The sequence below is a fragment of the Trematomus bernacchii genome, unplaced genomic scaffold, assembly GCF_902827165.1.
Source record: "Trematomus bernacchii unplaced genomic scaffold, fTreBer1.1, whole genome shotgun sequence".
Classification (NCBI taxonomy): Eukaryota; Metazoa; Chordata; class Actinopteri; order Perciformes; family Nototheniidae; genus Trematomus; species Trematomus bernacchii.
In genome coordinates, this window is record NW_022987514.1 from 356,629 (window position 1) to 379,682 (window position 23,054).

The following is a 23,054-nucleotide window of genomic DNA, read 5'->3' on the forward strand; positions in this document are numbered from 1 at the left end:
TTCCTCTCTGCCGGGGAGAGCTTCCTGGACAGGAAAGCGCAGGGGTGAAGCTTATTGTCCTTCTGTTGGCGCTGGGAGAGTACCGCTCCCACCCCCTCGTTGGAGGCATCCACTTCCACCACAAACTGGCGAGTGGGATCCGGCAGAGTAAGTATGGGAGCAGAGGTGAACATCTTCTTGAGTCGAGAAAAAGCCTCCTCAGCCTGAGGAGACCACACAAAAGGCACCTGGGGGGACGTGAGGACATGAAGAGGGGCTGCAATAGAACTGAAGCTCCGCACAAAACGCCTGTAAAAATTAGCAAAGCCTAAAAACTGTTGCACTTTCTTACGAGAGTCAGGGGTAGGCCAACAGGCTACTGCGCTAACCTTCGCTGGGTCCATCCTAACCTGACCTGGGGAAATGATGAAGCCCAAAAAAGTGACTGTCTTGACATGAAATTCGCACTTTTCGGCTTTAACAAACAACATATTTAGGAGCAGTTTCTGTAGAACCTGGCGGACATGTTGTTTGTGGGTGTCAAGGTCAGGGGAGTAGATCAGAATGTCATCCAGATAGACAAAAACGAACCGGTTCAGAAACTCCCTCAACACATCGTTGATCATAGCCTGGAAAACTGCAGGAGCATTTGACAGTCCAAACGGCATGACGAGGTATTCATAGTGGCCTGAAGGAGTGTTAAACCCCGTCTTCCATTCATCGCCCTCCCTGATCCTGACCAAATGGTAAGCGTTACGCAGGTCTAACTTGGTGAAAACCTTGGCATCCTGAAGCTGCTCGAAAGCGGAGGAGATGAGAGGAAGGGGGTACCGGTTTTTAACCGTAATGTCATTGAGAGGTGAGTAGTCAATACAAGGCCTAAGAGACCCATCCTTTTTGCCAACAAAAAAAAACCTGCACCTGCTGGGGATGAGGAAGGACGAATAAGCCCTGTTTTGAGAGAGGCATCAATGTAATCCTTCATGGCCTCTTTCTCAGGTCCTGAAATTGCATAAAGTCGACCCTTAGGAATGGGAGACCCAGCAATCAAGTCAATAGCACAGTCATAGGAGCGGTGAGGAGGAAGAGCCAGAGCCTTGGACTTACTAAAAACTTCACTCAGATCGTGATAGCAGGAAGGGACTGAAAGTACATCAGGAAGATATATTTTAGAGATAGTATCCTGTCTAACACTCCCAGTGTTACATCTCCTGTCAATCTCTGCAACCGGTTTTAAACAGTGATCAACGCAAGTCTGTCCCCACCCCTCCACCCTCCCAGAGTGCCAATCTATGTGAGGGTTATGAAGTTTCAACCAGGGAAAACCCAATATGAGAGGATGTTGGGCTGAGTTGAATAAGTGAAATTACATTGTCTCGTGATGGTTATCATTACATCTTATTTCTAAAGGCTCTGTTTGGTGAGTCACTTTGAACAACAGCCGTCCATCAAGAGCACTTGCCTCAAGAGGCTGGGGTAGAGGTTTAGTTTTTATGTTCATTTCATTTACTAAACCCCAATCCATTAGACTTTCGTCTGCCCCTGAGTCAATAAGAGCACCATGAGTAAAAACATTGTCTCTGATTTTTACCTGGATGCGAGTCAGGGTGCGAGGAGGAAAATCAGAGGAAGAGATTCGGCTCACCAACGTCCTCCTCTTTATTGATGAGCCTCCTCTTTTACCGGACAAGCAGCTTGTGGATGTCTGCGCTGACCGCAGTAGAAGCACAGACCCTCCTTTAACCGACGCTGACGTTCTGCCATAGACAGCTTAGCACGACCCAACTGCATTGGCTCCTCCACGGAGCCAGGGGGCGCTGATGTCCGGAACGCAGGTGGTGAGGGGTGGCGGGGCCTCCAAGAAGAAGTGGAATCCGGCGGCGAGCGTCTCCTCTGGAGAGACGGACCAACCGCATCCTTGAATTTATTCCTTCTCCTCTCTGCCAAACGATTGTCTATTCTTATTGCCATGGATATGACGGAGTCCAAGTCAGCGGGCAGATCGAGAGGCGCCAGCTGGTCTTGTAGAGGATCCGAGAGACCGCTGACGAATGCGTCAAACAATGCAGCGGAGTTCCAGCCGCTGTCGGCTGCAATAGTCCGGAACTTGATAGTGTAGTCAGCCACACTACGCTGATTTTGCCGCAGCTTAATCAGAGCCCGAGCTGCTTCTCTGCCCGGAGTGGTTTGATCAAAAGTTTTTCTCATCGTGTCTATGAAGTCGTCCAGAGACCCGCAGATGGGAGAGCCTCGGGACCACTCTGCCGTAGCCCACGCTGCTGCTCGACCGGAGAGATGGGAGATCATGAAAGCCACTTTGGAGTCATCCGTGGGAAAAGCAGCCGGTTGGTGTCGATAGTGTAACTCACACTGTACGATGAACGGCCGGCAGCCTTCCGAACTCCCGGAATACCTCTCGGGTGGAGCCAGACGCATGGAAGGAATATGCGACTCAGTAGCCGGGTTGGGGTCGGATCTGGTCGCCGCTGGAACCGGAGGAGAAGCAGCCTGCAGGTGAGTGAGCACACGCTGAACCTCAGCTGCCAGCAGATTCACCTGAGTAGTCACCGATGATTGTAATTCCGCCTGACTGTTGGTTAGGTGCTGCACTCCGTGCTGTATGGCGGCCATCTGGTCCTCTTGTTGCCCAAGACGTTGGCCCTGAGAGCGGATGGCGTTCTTTAGTTGGTCTGAGTCGGCTGAGTTCATTTTAATGGTCGGTTCGTACTGTCAAGGAGTGAACTCTGAGGCATGAACTCAAATGCACGACTCAAACTCAGACTCAGGAGAGGTTCAAAATAAAGACTTTACTGGAATTTACACAGTAACAAAAACAGGGAAAACAATAACTCTCTATCGAGGAAAAACAATGACAATACTCTGAAGCTTAGAGATACGTAACACTTCTGTGGAGTACGCTTGCTCAAAGTCCTGAATGAGGAAACGAACCGACAATGGACAGGAGGGAACTAGCAGAATATATACACAGGGTAAATGGGAACAGGTGGAAACAATCAGGGCGGGGAAAACAATCACAGACGCAGGAGACAGATAGGGGCGGGGAGCGTGGAGGTCTGAAATGAGAGGGAGAATTACTATTCAACATAACATAAAGCACAGGACAGAAAGACATGACAAAACTAACATAAAGAATAAACTTTCACAATAAGTTTCTTAGACATGACAACTTATGACCCTTTTTGAGTTATGGATCTCTCAAAAACTTAACATAAATATTCACTTACGACGATAAAATGTAAAGAATAGAAGGAAATGGGCAAATTTGAGATTTAGAAACACATCCTGCCATTTTTGCATAAAAAGTTACTTAAAATTATAAATGTATTATCAGAAAATCATATTACTGTCAATTTTGTTTGTCAACTAGCCATTGATGCTCTAAATCAGGGGTGTCAAACTAAATGTCATCATAGGCCACATTAACATTATGGTTCACTCAAAGGGCCGGTTGTAACTTTAAGACTATATAAATATATAATATATAAAATAATGAATTATATTACATTATTACCTCTGCGTTGGATTATTATCTGATAACTTCATAATTAACTACGTCTGAAAGCAGAAGTCTAGGACAAATGATTGCAAGTCTCTTCATTGCGCATGTCACAAAATGAGATGCATTATGGTTCATGTAGTTTATGGGCAACGTGCTTCTGTAAAGCGGCATGTAACCGTATAATAAACATATTGTCTTCTTTCAGAGCTCTTGCGGGCCACATAAAATAAAGTCGCGGGCCGGATTTGGCCCCCGGGTCTTGAGTTTGACACCCCTGCTCTAAATCATTGGACGAAAAGGGGCAATATGTCCCTCTTTGAGTTAATGATCTCTCCCAATCTTAACTTTTAACATAAATATTCCCTTTAGTATGATTAAAAAAGCAAAGGATAGTAGGAAATGACCATATTTGAGACTAAAAACAGCATAATTCCTGACATTTTTGCACTTTAAATGGTTTATATATAATCCATAAAAGTTGGCTTCAAATATTTCTTGTTATTTGGTCATTACAGTTCAGTACTTGGTACAAAATATAACATTTTGACCCTCTTTGAGTTATGAAAATCACCTTTTCTTTTCTACTGAGCAGTTTAAAACACTACAATCGTACTTATTTCCTTTAGTGTCTTTACACTACATCATGAATATTATACTTGAACATCTTCACAATGTGTTAGTGCTGAAATATGAACATATTACATTTTCTGGTATTAATGAGAAATGTTTTTACGTTACTCTCCGTGTTTGAACCACTTTACATCATATCTTCAGGGATTTATAACATGATGTAACTCTGTATTGTACTAAGCCTTACAGCCAGTTTGTATTATAGTATGTTGGGTTTTTAATGTGGTGGGCGGACACTGTTTGTTTCTATATGAATGTGCTGAAAGATTTAATGAAACCACAAAATCGACCGCAGGGGAGCTTTTATTTTGGCTAAAAATGTAAAAGCTAATGCTAATATAACAGACACAACCTGTGATACATACATTTTGTTTAATCATTGTTCATACTTCTTATGCTTTAGCTTTCTTCACAGTCTATAACTTAAGAAACTATGGCTAAAAAAACAAAAAAGAGCCACAAACAAACTTAAAATATTCAATTTCTGTCCATTTTCTTTGAACTTCATCTCCTAGCTTGATGCTAATCGACAAGCTAACCGATTGAAACGTTGACCTGGGCCGCTTTTTTTTATCACAGTTAAGATATCATTTACTTAAGCTGAGAGATAAATGAAGAGGCTTAAATATATGTATGTTGTAATATATAAATATTTAAGGGGATTGTTAGCTTTAGCCTCTTTAACACTAGCTAATCGGCTAGAGCTAAACAACTGGAACTGACCTAAAACCTTTTTTAAATCACAGTTAAGTTATATTTGACTATAGCTAGGATGTTCAAAAGAAGCACAAATATATTCATATTAACATATCTAGAAATATTCAAGGTTTTTTCTGATCTGATTAACTTTCGCTTCTTTAACCCGCTAATTGTAATTTTTATTTTGACAAGATTCTTATACCCATCAAAATGTAGCCTATGTTTATTTTTTCTCTAACACTAGTCAGGCTTTTTAAATTGGACCTTAACTGATATTTTTTTGGCAGCCTGATTAAGTGTCTGTTACCCAGCTAATGCTATGTTTAAATGTTGTCTCTATTTTTATTTTCAGTCTGAAAGCTTTTAATCAAGCATTTAACACTTTTATTTGACGTTAAATTCACTCTATTTCAATGGAAAAAGTTCCACATTTGACAGAAAAACAACTGTGCAGAATAGGTAAGGCTATCGTCTTTAAAATAATTAAATGTACAATTTCTGAACACGAATATTTGTTTCTAAGTTGCGCTCAAAACTCAGACTTAGTAACACATTTTATCATTTTCAATAGGTATTTGTATTGGTCCAGTTAAGCTCTTTCTTTGCCAAATGGAATTCCTTATTTTTTAAAAAAGGTTTGATTTTCTGAACTTTTATGAAATTCTTCCCCGGTTTATTTTGTGGTTTCTCGGGTTCTGCTTTCGTCTCGTTTACGTGAACTTTTCTGTCGGCTGCTGTCTTTCGGATACAATGGTTTTATAAACTGGTGTTGTTGTATACATAGGTGTACGTTTTTTAAATGAAATGATTGCTCTTCTTAAATTGTGATGTACATTTTTTTTTAAGTAAAATAAAATGTCAAACACTGACAGTCTTCTGTTTTTGTTGTTGTTCTGCGCAGTACCACGTTCAGCCTGTTGGTGTCAGTAGAGAATCAGAGGAGACTATGACACACATATAAACAGTACATTCATAAACACTCTAATTTCTCTTTAGTTATTATTTGAGATGACTTTAAACATGCGTTAAAATTGGACGTCAGGAATTAAAAATCACTTATTTTGATGTTACATTTTATTTATTATTTGAACAATCTTTTTTATTATATATTTATAAAAAATATATATATTCTTTGAAGACATTTATATATATAATTTATATTTTTTATAAAATACAGTTAAGACTAGAAAATTAAATAAAGGTTACTTATTATAAATATTATAATTGGTATTATTTTTGTATTCTTATTTTCCTTTTAAGCAATAGTGTGTGTGTGTGTGTGTGAGAGAGGGTGAGAGTGTGTGTGTGTGTGTGTGTTTGATTGAGTGAGAGTAAGGTGTGTGTGCGTGTGTGTTTGATTGAGTGAGAGTAAGGTGTGTGTGTGTGTGTGTGTGAGAGAGGGTGAGAGTGTGTGTGAGAGAGGGTGAGAGTGTGTGTGTGTGTGTGTGTGTGTGTGTGTGTGTGTGTGTGTGTGTGTGTGTTTGATTGAGTGAGAGTAAGGTGTGTGTGTGTGTGTGTGTGTTTGTTTGAGTGAGAGTAAGGTGTGTGTGCGTGTGTGTTTGATTGAGTGAGAGTAAGGTGTGTGTGTGTGTGTGTGTGAGAGAGGGTGAGAGTGTGTGTGAGAGAGGGTGAGAGGGTGTGTGTGTGTGTGTGATTGAGTGAGTGAGAGTAAGGTGTGTTTGTGTGTGTGTGTGTGTGTGTGTGTGTGTGTGTGTGTGTGTGTGTGTGTGAGATTGAGTGAGAGTAAGGCGTGTGTGTGTGTGTTTGTTTGAGTGAGAGTAAGGTGTGTGTGTGTGTGTTTGGTTGAGTGTGTGTGTGTGTGTGTGTGTGTGTGTGTGTGTGTGTGTGTGTGTGTGTGTGTGTGTGTGTGTGTGTGTGTGTGAGACGAGTATAATGGATTATTATTGTTATTGTTATCACTGTACAATGTTTTCTTCATTTTGTTTTGAGCCAAACACCAACAGTCTTTATTTAAAGTTGTATTTTTTGTTTCTGCCCCAAATTCTGCCTCATGCTGACAAATGTTTCTAAAACCTTTTGTGGGTCATAACGACAGAAGTTCTGTTGTAATGTTTTACAGCCTTCAGTATCAGCAGGGAGGGGTTTATTATCACTGACGGTAACAACCAACATAACCAGTAAATAATCAACTCACCTGGAGGGAAAGGCTCACGTATTAAACGCACAGACTTTCATTCTTTAAAAAAAACAACCACAACTTTTCCCAGGTTTTAACTACAGAGCTGTTTCCCTTCTTCTATTCTATCCTGCTGTTTGCCTTTGCTCTCTCATATGGAGTGAAACTATGCTTTAAAGAAATCAAATTATCATTAATATATTAACTTCTTACACTGTGTTACCTTGGATTATCCAAAACATGGAGAAAATTATTGATTAAATAATAATAATAGAAATCGTTATTTTGTGGGTGAATTATTCCCTTAAAGGTGGGGTAGGTAAGTTTGAGAAACCGGCTCGAGATACACTTTTTGTTATATTCAATGGAATGCTCTTAACATCCCGATAGCAATGAATATCTGAAGTGCTTTGACAAAAAATCCATAAAAAAATGTCATCTGTGGAAGCCGTAGTACTGTAAAAAGTACGACCAATCATTTTAGCCGGCCCGGCTAAAATAACTGGATGGCCTACCTGCCTGTCAGACTTCCATCTGTGCACAAACTTATCTCGTGCCCTCATTGGTCATGTGCGCGTTCGTGTGTGTTGGAGGAGGGGCTCTGAAAGGAAGTGGCAGATTTTTTCCGGTTGTGTATTTTCAAATTCTAGCGATCTCGAGCCGGTTTCTCAAACTTACATACCCTACCTTTAATAAACAAGTCAGTTAATTCAAAATGTTTTGCCTCTTTAAACTAATTCAGTTATATTTATATAAATTATAAATAAAATATATATTCTAGCTGATATCTTTATAGGTAAAAAAAAATTACCCTATTCACCTGTAGTGTCTCGCCTTAAATTCAATCCTTGCATCCCTCATTTGCGTTTTAAGAGCAATGGGACGTCACGTGAAGCGACGTCCGTTTGAATACATTTTTAGCTCATCATCGTCTCGTCTGAGTCATGTAAAAAAGGTCGTTGACGAACATTTTTCGTCATAGTTTTCGTTGACGAAATTAACACTGCACTACTTGCACTCAGTCAGTCAGACAGTTAAATGTCAGTGAGTTTTTTTTGTGCTCAAGTCAGTAAGGCATCTATCAACAGACTTTAAGATCCCTCACAAGTGAAAATACTCAGTTAAGTCAATTAGTTTGTCATTCAGCACAGAAACAACCTGATACCCTACTTCCAGTATAATTCAATGAACACACATTGAAATATAACCTTTGACCTCATTCACACAGTACAACTGAAGTATTCTTAGACATATTGTGTGTGTTGGGACGTACTATGAGATTGCACATTTGTTCACTGTCTCATAGCATATTTTAGTTTACCCAGTGCAGACAGGTTGTATTGAATCTTGCAGACACTGCCCTTATTTTAACCTCTTATTCCTTGAGCCAACTCCCTGTTAGAGAACGTGCTATTCAAGCATTGTGTCGCTAACAGGTGAAGGTATGTTGCCATTGGTTGACAGTTTTGAAAGGTTGGGCTATTTTGATTCCTTACTATGTTATCATTAAATAATGCCAGATTAAATTAGAATCAAACACAAAAAGTGGTCATATGAATTAGTTACTATTCTTTTTAACTTAATTACCTGTGTACTGCAAAATGTAAATTCACAATACAAGGCCTTTTTTTTTAAATGTTATCAAAATGAGTTTCACTCCCATCTGTACTCTGATTGGTTTGTTCATATATCATCAATAGCCAGATTTATAGACTGATTATTGATGATTGCGTTAAGGATTATAACATCTGTTTCCCTAAAAAACATGTGGAGAATAGATTTTTCTTAAAGGCTGCTGACAGTTTTTCTGGATTTATGTAGTGGTACAAACCCATATCAAAACTCTCCTCTGTGAAAACCTTTGACTCTAATAAGTCGACAATAAAACAAGAATTTGATCCTGGTTTTAACCAGTGTACACATTTCTGTGCTGTTTCTGTATGCGTTAGTATATTTAAAGATAACATTTCAGAAAACGTGTACTGTAACAAAAAACAAAGTCATGATGTGAGTGAAACATTTTTAATTGTAATATTATTCACCTTCCACCTCTTTGAAAATAATGACATTTCAAATGATAAGCTCCATCTTATAAACAGGGCATTAATAAAATAGACTTTACAAGCATATTTCATGCAATTTTGATATTTAAAAAACCCTTTATTGATCTCCCAGTCAGACGGGACGTTTGCAGTGAGTTAGTCTCACCTGTACAGGCAGTGCTGGAGTGTGTTCAAGGTGAAGAATGAGATCATAATCATTAGAAGCAGTCCAACCAGTCAGACCGCTCTCACTGACACAGGCTGCAGCCATCAGACACTTAGATTAGCTTAGTTTAGCATATATGCTAGGAAAAGGGGGGAAATAGTGAGTGACAAAATACACATTTAAGTGTACTTAATATATCTCTGTACGATAACTGAAATGTAAAAACAATTTGGCAACTTGTTTTGGTCCCAGCCAAGAAATAGCCCGACCCATAATCCCCTGTTAAACGTCTTATTGATGTTTTTACTCCTCTGATTTGGTATGGATTAAACAAACTGGATTCAGAGCAGCTGATAGGTGGATTTTGTTACCTTTGGACAGGCTGGCTTTGTCTTCCACTGTTTCCAGTCTTTATGCTAAGCTAAGCTAACCAGTTGATGGCCTTATTTCTAACAAACATATACAGCTATCTTAATATCTATGATCAGCTGATCCAAGAGGGTTTTAAATAGTTTATAAAGCTTCAGAAGAACCAAATCTATCAGACAAATGTAGTTAAGTAGAACTGGAAATAGTTAAGTACTTTTTTTTTAAGCTACTTTCCCTAAGTTGAGATCTAATGAAAACTGTACTTCAGTAAGTACATTTAAAAACACAAAAAATAACATTCTTTGTTCCTTTTTCTTTAATCCATTGAGGCTTTGTTCAAACTTTACAAGCAGTGTGCAGAGAGGTGGACGAAATACAATTAACATAACACAACAGACAGCTGAGATGTAACATTTAAATGTCCCTGGTTTGTTAAACCACTGCAGCCTAATGTTTTATGATCAGATATTGTTGATGTTACAATTAACTGTCAATACATTTTGTACAAATATAATGTAATTCAAGAATTAATCATTAATCATTAATTCAATCCTGAATCTTCCCCCTTTAAAACACACCAGAGAGACCCATACATTTTTCCCTAAATTGAAAATTATAAAAATAAATGTATATATACAGTATTTTACTAATGACAAAGGAGTGCATTACTTCCACTAGTAATGTCTGCTAGTATGAAACACTTTTTGAACACACAATTCTGAGACAATAAATACTTTCTTGTCCCCCTGACATATAAAGAAGGGGCAAAAGTTTATTTCTGAGTAAATAGTTTTCTGATCACTTCAAGTCATGACGGCAGGTAGTGCAATCCGTAGAATAAACTAGACTACATTAGAACATACTCATCAGTATTGTATATGTTTTTATGCGTCTCATCAAGGTGAACCATATGTGATCAGATTCTGAAAAATTAACAATGTGTACAATGTACTTCCCCAGTTGAATACATTTATTACATTTAGTGAGAGTGAATCTTTCTGTAGAAAATCAAATGGTTGTTCTACTCAGTGTGATTGACAGGAGAGATGATCAGAGGGGCAGAGTTTTTACCATCATTATTAAGACTGGGATTAAAGAATGGGTAGAGTTTCTCTTTGAAGCAGCAGCCAGTGAAGGAGTAGATCAGAGCTGCAGCATCAACATCATGAAAGGAGACCAGACCCTCCTCATAATCCACAAACACCCCCACCTTCTCAGGCTGAGACTTCAGAGAGAGACGGACTGAAGGATCAGCATGAGCTTTGTACTCATTTTCATTTCTCAACAATATCATCCAGTAACCTTTCTGAGGAGACAGTGAGATGTTTCCCTTCCTGTTGATCGACTCTCTGGCCACTCCTAAATCCCACCCAGTCTTCCCTTTAACCTGAACCTCATAATAAAATCTTCCTGAAGAGAAACTCTGCTTTGCTAAGACACTAGCACAAGAATCAAATCTCTCTGGATTGTCTGGGAGATTCTTCTTCACATCACCAAGTTTAACTTGTTTTCCATCATCAGACAGGATGAGCCATGGATGTGCTGTATCAGGATCAAGAGTCAGCTCCACCTCATACTGCTGGACCCTCTTCAGCTCGAGTAGCTTCTTCATCTGTTTACTGAATGTCTCCTCCAGCTGAGTCAAAGCTCTCCTCACAGTCCCCTCATATGAAGGTGGACGGACCCTGACTTCTGTCCAGTTCTTGGTGGGTGGAGCAGCGTTCAGGGACGTGAAGCTTTGGAGGAGGTGGAGCTGGTCTTCAGAGCGTGAGAGCTGCTCCACCTCAGAGCTTCTCTTCTTCAGCTCAGATATTTCCTGTTCCAGCTCTTTGATGAAGCCTTCAGCCTGTTCCTCTGTCTCTCTCTGCTTCTCTTTGATGGTGTCGATGAGCTCGGCCTGGCTTCTCTCAACAGACTCCTTCAGAGCGGTGAAGACCTGAACACCATCTGCTATCTCTCTGTCTGCTCCTTCCTTACTGAGCTCCACTGAGCGATTCATCTCCTGAATCTTCAGTCTTCTCTTCTGGATCATCTGCTGAATTTCAGCCTCTGTCTTCCCCAGCTCAGCCTTCTTTCCTTCATATCCTTCTTTCAGAGGAACAACATCATGTGTCTTGTGGTCTAAAAGAGTGCAGAGCATGCAGACACACACCTGGTCGGTCTTACAGAACAGCTCCAGCAGTTTATCGTGCTTCACACACATCCTGCTTTCCAGGTTCTCCACAGGGTCGATCAGCTGATGTCTTTTCAGACGTGAAGCTGTCAGGTGAGGCTCCAGGTGAGTCTCACAGTAGGAGGTCAGACACACCATGCAGGACTTCAGGGCCTTCAGTCTGGTTCCAGTGCAGACGTCACAGGGAACTTCTCCTGCTTTGACAACTTGTTGCTCTGAGCTGCTGCTGCTGGCTTTCTGTTGAGCTGACTGTCTGAACTGAGCAGCCATCTCAGAGATGAACGTGTTGACCAGCATTTCAGGCCTTGTGTGGAATAACTTTTTACAGTTAGGACACTGATAGGGGACATTTCTATCCCAGTGTTCAGAGATGCAGGCTTTACAGAAGTTGTGTCCACATGGTGTGCTGACTGGATCAGTGAACACATCCAGACAGATGGAGCACAGAAACTGATCTTCAGTCAGCAGACAGCTGGCAGCAGACATGTCTCTCTGGGGACAAAAGTTTGATAAAAACACAACTGTAATTACATATTCTCTATTTGCCAGTTCATAGAGTCCTACTATGAACCCGGAAATGTAAACTACCCCAATGTTTTATGTTAAAAATGACATACATAGACCAAAACAACCAAAAACGTTTACGTTTTTTGTCAGTAAGAATTTAAATTCAACTTCAAATGAAATCTGGAAAATCATAGCAGCATTCAGTTTAAACTCTAAGAAACACAATGTGTAAGCTCTAATACTGTTGGGGGATTTTGCCGTTGTTGAACAGAGGAGTGAAACCTCCTGCTGAGCATCACTGAAGTTAATACTAGTTGTTAAAAAACAGTAAACGTTATCAGCTTCAAAAGGCAGACAGCAGTTACTACAGAAACAGGTTCAAAGCTCAAGGCTACGTACCACAGTGTGTACAAATTGTATAAGATGAAATATGTAATTGTAATGCCTATTATATAAGCAAAAGGTGTAACATAACACCAGATCCCTTGCTTTGGACAGTCCAGAACAAATCTAATATTTAGATTCTACTTTGTTTAATAGAGTCAATTATAAAGATGTTTTCAAATACAGGAAATATGAAAATAAGTATAAGCTTATGCTAGCTTTGACTGTATTCTGTCTAACCTAACTTAACCAGAGTATACATTGTAGTTATAATAATCGAAACAAATCTGCCCCTTCCTTCAGACTTCCTTACAGAGCCCCTCCTCCAACACACACGAACGCGCACATGACCAATGAGGGCACGAGATAAGTTTGTGCACGAGATGGAAGGCTGAAAGGCAGGTAGGCCATCCAGTTATTTTTGCCGGGCCGGCTAAAATGATTGGTCGTGCTTTTTACAGTGCTACGGCTTCAGATGAAATTTGTTTATGTATTTCTTGTCAAAGCACTTAATGTATTCATTGCTATCGGGATGTTACGAGCATTCCATGGAATATAACAAAAAGTGTTTCTGAAGTGATTTACCTACCCCACCTTTAACCAGAGTATACATTGTAGTTGTATATTTGGCTGTTGCTAATGTAAATGTTGAGGTTTTTAACTTAACTGACACATTTATATTGCATAATATTCTTTATATGGTAAAATGGATGCAATACAGTCAGATTCTGATTTTAATCCAACTCTGACTAAATATTTAGTAAGTGATGTGTCTGTAGTGTACTCACCAGTGTTTGCAGAGTCCTGCTGTGTTGTTGATAAGAAGCTGCTGGATTCAGTTGAGTGTTTCTTCAGAGAAACAGAGACTTGTCTCGGCTGCTGCTCTGCTGTCGCTCAGACAAACTTCAGCTTTGATTTCTGGGAAATTGAAACTCTTCTCTTACAGTGTGGTTCAACCTGTCAGTGGCAGTTTGCCAAGAGGGAGTGGAGGAAGAACTGTTGAGGCTTGTTATTTAACTTTGTGACGATGCATTTTACAGCTGATCCAAGAGGCTTTTCAAATAGTGTATTGAGCATAAGTAGGAATGTTTTCTCAATACATAAAGGACATCTCTTTACACATCTGGAGATTTATAGTTTTATTTCACAACGCTGTGTTATGGTCCCTGTTTAAGAGCAGCTGGTGAAACATTTCCTCCTCCCTGAACAGACTGTTTGAAAATGGGTCATGTGATTGTTGACTCACATTCAGGTCAGTCTTTAGTTTATATTACAACCAGATTCATTTTTATTCACCTGTAGTTTTGGGGGTTTTGGATTAGGATGTAAACTAATTACATCTTAAAGTGTGTCAGATGAACTGATGTTGATTCTGTTCAGTTGTATTCTTTGATATGTAGTTAAATCAAATGTATATTTATGTTGCAATATATCAAAATGTATCCTAGGAACTTAAAGGGGACCTGTCATGCAAAATGCACTTTTTGATGTCCTTTATACATAAATATGTGTCCCCGGTGTGTCAGGGAACTCACGCAGCGTCAGAAAATAAAACCCTTTCTCTTTTCCTCCGTACCCAAATCTTTTAAAAACGGGGGTACAACGAGCGGATACAGATTTGCTGCCGATATTATGTAATTTTGGATGGTGGACCCACAGAAAGTTGCTATCAGAAACAATGCCAGACGTGTTTTGGACGTATTCTCATCTTTGTTTGCATTAGCAAGCCTCGCTAACACTCAGAGCTAACCTGTACTGGAGAGCACATGTGTTTAAAAAGCAGGAAATAAAAAAAGGAACTCACCTTGTGATAAACCCGCAAGAGAAAAATCATTTGAGCTCCATACTGTTTCAGAAATAATCCTTGATATGGTTTAGAATTTAACTTTATCTCCGGTAGAATTCTGATCAGGCATTAGCTCTGCCTTCTTTTTTTCTTTTTTTTCAAGCTAAGGATCCTTAATCCGCGTTTCTCTAACAGGGCTGGAATAGAGGGATATGAGCGATGTCTAAAATGCATGATCTGTTTGGTATTTTGAGCAAAATACATCACAGACATGTTTTTATATATTTTTATAAGTCTGGTGCAGTTTGGACCATTTCCCATCGAGTTATGACAACAGTCTGTTTCATGGCGACGGATGCGTTGCCATGGAAACGGCATACGGTGAGATCTCAGATTTCACGTAGAGCTGTTGAGGCATGGACCGGTGATATAAAAGTGAAGATTGGGGGACGATGGGACCGTGTCCATTGGAGTTACAGCGACACCGTGTTTTATGGCGAGGGATGCGTTGCCATGGTAATGCCATATTAAGTAACATCAAATTTGACGTAGAGCTGTTCAGGGCCGCATCATGTGAAGTTTGGTGGCGTTCTGAGTATGTCAGTTGGTGTTTTGACATCATCGTGTTCCATGGCGAGGGATCACCTAGCATCAAGCACCCTAGATATGCGTAGCGAGTTTCGTTAGTTTACGTGAAAGTTAAAGTGGGGGGAGTTTACGTTAAAAACGGAAGTGGGCGTGGCCTACGCAATTTTGTACGCAAAGTTCCGGAACCAATTACATATCGCAAGTTGCACTACTTCTGACGCGCGTGCAACATTTGGTGAGTTTTCACATATGTTGCGGGGGTCAAAGGTTTATCGGTCGCTGTGCGACCGATTTCAATAGGGTCTTCGCCGACCTAGGTCTCAGACCCTAATGATGTGTTCCTGTCCTCCTTCAGTCTTTGCAGTGCTGCCGGCAGTCATGTTCAGGTAGAGAACGACCGGCTAAACGGCGCCCACCATGCGGAAACATCTAGAAAGGATCCGTTTCCGGGGACAGAGACGGGACGAGTTCCCGGATCTGGCCGATTCTCCCAACACCTCGGACACAGAGAGCAACGAGGAGGTCGTGAGCAGACCTCGAGTCTCCGCCAGAGATTCAAAGGAGCTGAGGGAGGCAACCCATTCTCAACCTCCTCCTCCTCATCCAAGTTCACCTCCTTCACCAGCAATGCCTTTTCGGGCCTGGACAGAACGTTCCTTCCACTCTTTCAGCAAGTTCACGTGGTAGGTCTGTTTGGTTTTTTTCTTCTCTGGGTGATTGATCTCATAGGTGACTGGACCCATCTTCCGTGTGATGACATATGGCCCTTGCCACTTTGTCAAAAGCTTGCTGTTGGATGAGGGCAGCAGCAAAATGACTGTCTGGCCAGGCTGGAACTCACGATGCCGAGCTTGCTGGTCATACCAGGTCTTCTGGCTTTTCTGGGCCGAACGCAGGTTGACTTCAGCTTCCTCCTGGTATCCTGCTAACCAATCCCTCATCTCCAGCACAAACTGCACCACTACTCTATCACTTGGAGTGGTCGTAGGAGCCTCCCAGCCTTTTCGGAGTAGATCCAATGGGCCCTGAACCTCCCATCCATATAGCAGCTACAGGACTCTATGGGTACAGTGGGTGGAGCCCCGATGGATAAACGCCCTGTCGCTAGGGGTGCATACCGGTTCCCGGTATTACCGAAATACCGGTTACTGGTGGCTATGGTATACCGTACCGAAATCAGATCCGGTTTTCGATACTTTTTTTTCTTTTATAAAAGTGAGGCATAATATCCTTAAACTTGTGCCCAAACCGTCGGAATTACGATGTCAATTTCGCAGTGAAACTCCGCAACCAAGTCACTTTTGAAAATCTAAAGTGTGGCTGCATATGACTGCCAGTCTGAATGGTGGGGTCTGTAACCACTGCCAGTCTGAATGGTGGGGTCTGTAACCACTGCCAGTCTGAATGGTGGGGTCTGTAACCACTGTCAGTCTGAATGGTGGGGTCTGTAACCACTGCCAGTCTGAATGGTGGGGTCTGTAACCACTGTCAGTCTGAATGGTGGGGTCTGTAACCACTACAAGAAGTTTATTTCTGGGAAAGGTGGCAACACATCCAATCTCCAACCAATGCTGTCTCGTATGGCAACCAAGTACCTTTGTGTTCAGGGAAGCAGCGTGCCAAGCGAGAGAGTGTTCAGTTTAGCAGGTGATATCCTACGCTGTGAAAGGTCCCGTTTGAATCCAGAGAGCAGATATGCTCATCTTCTTGAAGATGAATGCACACAACTGAACTGTGATGGGATTTGTTTTCTTTCATCAGGCAAATGTTGATTTTAAGGATGCTATTTGTTTTTTGTGCAATGCCGAGATCTCATGATCCTTTATGTGTTCTCTGGTCAGTCGAATCTCAGGTTGAATATTGATTATACTGGTGCTATTTTATTTTTCCATTGACAAGATGTACTATTCCCCGCCTGATGGTGTGGTGGCTCTACTCTTCAGCCACCTCCCTTGTGAGTGTGTGTTCCCTTTCCCTGTCTGTGTGGGCGTGGTGGCTGTCACTCCTGGCTCCCGGCTCAATCTCCACCTGCTGCAAATCTCCACCTGCTGCAATCAGCTTTACACACCTGATTCCCATTCAGCCATACTAATGGTATATCAGCGGAGGCTCCACAACATGTCAGCGCCAGATCGTTGTTTAAACCCCAGTGGTAACTCTCAGCCTTCTTAGCCGATTTAAGCTATTTCTCTGTACACGGAATACTTTTCTCACCTGTTTCTCTTATGCTCCAGGATCACTCTCCAGCCGCCTTGTTACCATCACCTGCCGCCACCAGTCATCATTCCAACCGGATTACTCTCCACGCTCACCAGTCTTCATTCCTACAGGATTACTCTCCACGCTCCTCCACCTCACAATAAATCTTTTTTCCAACACTCTGCCGTGTCCTGCGTTTGGGTCCTATCGGATATCGTAACAGAACGATCTGGCCAGTATGGACTCAACGGACACAGGCCACCAGTCCAAGACTGCGGACGAACTCAGCCAAGCCCTGGCCAATCAAGGTGCTCTCGTGGGGCATCACGACGTGGTTCTCCGTGAGGTTGTGGAGACTCTCCGGAACCTCTCCGCTAACGTGCAAAGGATCGGCACACAAGTGGAATTGCTCACCTCACAGTTTTCTCCCCCGCAGCCCGCTGCACAGCCGACAGCTCCTCCCCCCGCTCCTGCCGCACCTCTCCATCAGCTACGAGAGGCTGTTATTCCTACACCGGAGCGATACGCTGGAGATTTGGGTATTTGTAGAGCCTTTTTGTTCCAGTGTTTTTGAGCAGCAGCCTAGTACTTATCATACAGATGGGGCTAGGGTAGCATATGTAATGAGTCTGTTGAGGGGGAGTGCTCTAGATTGGGCTACAGCCGTTAGGGAGAGCCAGCCACACATTTTCTTATCATTTGATACTTTCATTTCCGAAATGAAAAAAGTTTTTGATCACCCGGTACGGGGGAGGGACGCTTCTAGGCGCCTTCTTTCTCTCCGGCAGGGCTCCCGTAGTGTAGCCGAATTTTCAGTTGAGTTTAGAACAGTTGCTGCTGACTCAGGCTGGAATAATGAGTCATTGCAAGATGTTTTTCTTCAAGGGCTGAACGAAGCAATTAAAGACGAGCTAGCTGCTAGGGATGATCCAGTTAGCTTGGATAATTTAATTGCCACAGCTATCAAGATTGATAATCGCCTCAGAGAGAGACGCAGGGATAGGAATAGCCGTCACCCCAATCCCAGCTACTCCTCACTTGATCCCCGAATTGGCACTGCCACTGCCCCAATCTCCAGATCCTTTCCGACTCCTTTCTCGGTTTCACCCCCTGAAGATGAGCCCATGCAAGTGGGAAGGGCCCGCCTCTCACCATCTGATCGGGCTAGAAGGATCCAGGCTGGGGAATGTGTTTATTGCAGCCAAACCAGTCATCTAGTTTCCTCCTGTCCTAATCTGCCAAAAGGTCAGGCTCGTCAGTAGCTGTGGGGATTCTGGCGAGCCCTTCCTCCTCTCTCAACCCCCGACCCAGAACGCAGCTAGAAGCCGTTCTTTGCTGCAACCAACAGTCACTACCCCTGCTCGCCTTAGTGGACTCGGGGGCGGACGAGAATTTTTTGGACATTGACATTGCAGCTCAGGCAGGAATTCCCTGCGAAGTGTTAGATTCACCTCTTAATGCCAATGCTCTAAATGGACAATTCCTGGCCCAAGTCACTCACCGCACCAAGCCAGTAAACCTCATTCTGTCTGGAAACCATCGTGAGTTTATTCAGTTTCACCTTATTTCCTCACCTCATGCTCCCATAGTGTTGGGTCATCCCTGGTTAAGAACACACAACCCCCAGATTGATTGGGTAACTGGCAAAATCATTAGTTGGAGTTGTTTTTGTTTATCCTCATGCCTGCAGTCTGCCCTACCGCCAGCAGAGGCCGCCGCTCCACCACCCAAGATCGAGCCGCCTGACCTGTTATCTGTCCCCATGGAATATCATAGCCTAGGAGAGGTGTTCAGTAAACAGCGAGCTCTTTCTCTTCCTCCTCATCGACCCTACGACTGTCCCATTGACCTCCTTCCCGGGGCCCCTCTGCCTTCCTCACGTCTGTTCAACCTGTCTCGCCCTGAGAGAAAATCCATGGAGAGTTACATCCATGACTCCCTGGCTGCTGGTGTCATCCGCCCATCCTCCTCCCCGGTCGGTGCTGGGTTCTTCTTCGTGTCCAAGAAGGACCGCTCACTGCGGCCCTGCATTGATTACAGGGGTCTCAATGCCATCACTATAAAAAACAAATATCCATTACCCCTCATTAACTCCGCCTTTGAACCCCTCCAGGAAGCCACCATCTTTTCCAAACTGGACCTCCGCAATGCCTACCACCTCGTCAGAATCCGTGAAGGGGACGAGTGGAAGACTGCCTTTAACACACCACTCGGTCACTTTGAGTATCTGGTGATGCCTTTTGGACTGACGAATGCCCCAGCAGTTTTTCAGTCAATGGTGAACGATGTGCTCCGTGACCTCCTCAACCGGTCAGTCTTTGTCTACTTGGATGACATTCTCATTTTCTCCCGTAACAAGGAGGAGCACATTATCCATGTCAGGCAGGTGCTGCAGAGACTCCTTGAAAACAGACACTTTGTGAAGGCGGAGAAATGCGAATTCCATGTCAACACAGTCTCATTCCTGGGCTACATCGTTGAGGAAGGAAAGATTAGGACCGACCCTGAGAAGATCCAAGCGGTGGCGGGGTGGCCCAAACCAACCTCAGTTAAACTGCTTCAACAGTTTCTTGGTTTCGCCAATTTTTATCGGCGCTTCATCAGAGACTACAGCAGAGTGGCGGGCCCTTTAACCAGACTCACTTCCCCTACAACTGTTTTTTTCTGGACCCCAGAGTGTGATGCAGCCTTCTCGGAGCTAAAGAGACTTTTCACCACTGCCCCTGTGCTCATCCACCCTGATTCCTCTCGCCAGTTCGTGGTGGAGGTCGATGCCTCCAACACCGGGGTAGGGGCAGTTCTTTCCCAGCGCTCGGAACGAGACCAAAAATTACATCCTTGTGCATTTTTCTCTCGCCGCCTCACTCCAGCTGAGAAGAACTATGACGTGGGTAACAGAGAGCTGCTGGCTGTCAAACTTGCCCTAGAGGAGTGGAGGCACTGGCTGGAGGGAGCCGAGCTCCCTTTTATTGTATGGACAGACCACAAAAACTTGGCGTACATCCAATCTGCCAAGCGCCTTAACTCTCGTCAGGCTCGATGGGCCCTGTATTTCGGCCGCTTCTCATTCACCCTTACCTACCGTCCAGGGTCACGGAACCTCAAGCCGGACGCTCTCTCTCGCCAGTTCGCTTCCGAAGGACCAGCTGCCAATCCAGACACTATCCTGCCTGCCTCCTGCGTGGTGGCGGCTGTTACCTGGGAGATTGAGTCATTGGTTAAGGAGGCTCAGCAGGCGCAACCTAACCCAGGTAACTGCCCAGCTAATAGTCTTTTTGTGCCTACCCCTGTTCGCTCCAAGGTCCTGCAGTGGGCACACGCCTCCCGTCTCTCCTGTCATCCTGGTGTCCATCGCACACTGTTTATTCTAAGACAACGGTTCTGGTGGCCTTCCATGGCTCAAGACACCAGGGCCTTTGTTGCTGCCTGTACAGTATGTGCCCGCGCCAAGTCCTCCCACCAATCTCCCTCTGGCCTGCTTCGCCCGCTGCCGGTACCTAGTCGTCCTTGGTCGCATGTGGCCTTGGATTTTGTCACTGGACTTCCACTGTCACAAGGAAATACCATCATCCTAACTATTGTGGACAGATTTTCCAAGATGGTACACTTTGTTGCTCTTCCCAAGCTTCCCACAGCCCGAGAGACTGCAGATCTTCTGGTCAATCATGTTGTTCGACTCCATGGGATTCCCACCGACATCGTCTCTGACCGGGGTCCCCAGTTCATTTCCCACGTTTGGAAAGCCTTCTGTCAGGCTCTGGGAGCATCAGTGAGCCTGTCATCTGGATATCATCCTCAGACGAACGGGCAAACGGAACGGGCCAACCAGGATCTGGGGGCGGCTCTTCGCTGTGTGGCTTTCAGGAACCCTTCGTCATGGTGCCCACATCTGCCATGGATCGAATATGCCCACAACTCCCTGTCAAATGCAGCCACAGGTATTTCACCCTTTCATTGTGCCATGGGTTTCCAACCACCCCTGTTTCCATCCCAGGAAGAGGAGGTTGCTGTTCCTTCCGTTCAGACCCACCTTCGTCGCTGTCATAAGGTGTGGAGGGAAACCCGAGCCGCCCTGCTCCGCTCCGCTGCCCGCAACTGCCTCATCGCAGACCGCCACAGGACCCCGGCTCCCAACTACTTACCAGGTCAGAGTGTTTGGCTTTCCTCCAAAGATCTCCCACTCAAGACAGAGTCGAAGAAACTCACGCCACGTTATGTCGGCCCCTTCATCATCGACTCAGTTATCAACCCATCTGCAGTAAAACTCAAGCTTCCCCCACACATGAAGGTTCATCCGACATTTCATGTTTCTCTGTTGAAACCTGTTGCCAGCAGCCCCTTGTCTCCTCCAGTGAGTGTTCCCCCACCCCCCCGCATCATCAATGATCACCCAACCTAGACCGTCAGGCGATTGTTGGACGTTCGTTGCCGTGGAAGGGGATTCCAATATCTTGTGGATTGGGAGGGCTATGGTCCAGAGGAGAGGTCTTGGGTTCCCCGGCGAAACATCGTGGGCGCGTCCCTGGTTCGGGACTTCCACCGGGATAACCCTGGTAGACCTGGTAGACCGCCTGGAGGCGTCCCTTAAGGGGGGGGTACTGTGGTGGCTCTACTCTTCAGCCACCTCCCTTGTGAGTGTGTGTTCCCTTTCCCTGTCTGTGTGGGCGTGGTGGCTGTCACTCCTGGCTCCCGGCTCAATCTCCACCTGCTGCAAATCTCCACCTGCTGCAATCAGCTTTACACACCTGATTCCCATTCAGCCATTTACTAATGGTATATCAGCGGAGGCTCCACAACATGTCAGCGCCAGATCGTTGTTTAAACCCCAGTGGTAACTCTCAGCCTTCTTAGCCGATTTAAGCTATTTCTCTGTCCACGGAATACTTTTCTCACCTGTTTCTCTTATGCTCCAGGATCACTCTCCAGCCGCCTTGTTACCATCACCTGCCGCCACCAGTCATCATTCCAACCGGATTACTCTCCACGCTCACCAGTCTTCATTCCTACAGGATTACTCTCCACGCTCCTCCACCTCACAATAAACCTTTTTTCCAACACTCTGCCGTGTCCTGCGTTTGGGTCCTATCGGATATCGTAACAGATGGTTGTTATAAATTATATTGCAGAATCAGTTTTCTTCATAGATAACGTGTTTTTCCATTGTTTGTTCAGTACTAAAAGGTCCAACTCCCACAATTGAATTTAATATTCATTTGACATGTTAACTATATAATAAAGCGCTTCATGGGAGTAATTGCGGGATGATAAAATGTTTCCCTTATGCAACATGAAAGTATCACGATATGTATCGGTTGAGTATCGGTATCATTCAGTGGTATCGGTATCGGTTACGTAAAAAAGTCAACGATATGCATCCCTACCTGTCGCCCCACAACATCGACCAACCACACTGCTCCTGACCGGCCTTCGGTTGACAGCCATCGCACCCCAACTTCCTATCACCCGGTTGTGACCGTGGAGAAGTCAGGGCCGCAGCTTACCTGGCTGGGTAGAGCCTAATCGGTCTGAATAAGCCCATAGCTCAACCCTGCAGGTGTCAGCGCAAGTGACTACACACTGCGCACCACGTTTCCCAGGTCCCTAAGGAGCATGAGACCCACAGCCCCCCTCTTTTCACCAGTCCTGTGTTGCCCCAGCAAGCACAGACGATGAAAAGGAGCCAGACATGTCCAAGAGATACAACCTCATGAACGGGCTTGGCGTAGACCAAGACGCCACTGTACATATGTCCTCCACACTCACGCCATCGAACAAGGCTGCCGACACAGCCACACCACGTGTAGAGTGTGCACGGACCCCAGTGGGGAAGGCTCTCCCCGCCTTCCCATAAACCCAGTTTGGGGGATCGAGGTGG

The 23,054-nt window shown here is 44.0% G+C and overlaps 1 protein-coding gene across 1 annotated transcript; it reads right to left on the minus strand.

Moving 5' to 3' along the window:
• Nucleotides 1–9,840: 9,840 nt before the first annotated feature.
• On the minus strand, nt 9,841–13,701 carry LOC117470613 (E3 ubiquitin-protein ligase TRIM21-like). Its single transcript, XM_034115430.1, has 2 exons — nt 13,395–13,701; nt 9,841–12,207 (listed from the first exon to the last, which is right to left on the minus strand). The coding sequence occupies exon 2, from the start codon at nt 12,199–12,201 to the stop codon at nt 10,564–10,566; it is 1,638 nt and encodes a 545-aa protein (XP_033971321.1). The 5' UTR covers nt 12,202–12,207; nt 13,395–13,701; the 3' UTR covers nt 9,841–10,563.
• Between the last annotated feature and the right edge of the window lie 9,353 nt (nt 13,702–23,054).

Bases quoted from the DNA above. Each gene is read 5' to 3' on its own strand.
- LOC117470613 (XM_034115430.1), bottom strand. From the start codon at position 12,201: ATGTCTGCTGCCAGCTGTCTGCTGACTGAAGATCAGTTTCTGTGCTCC.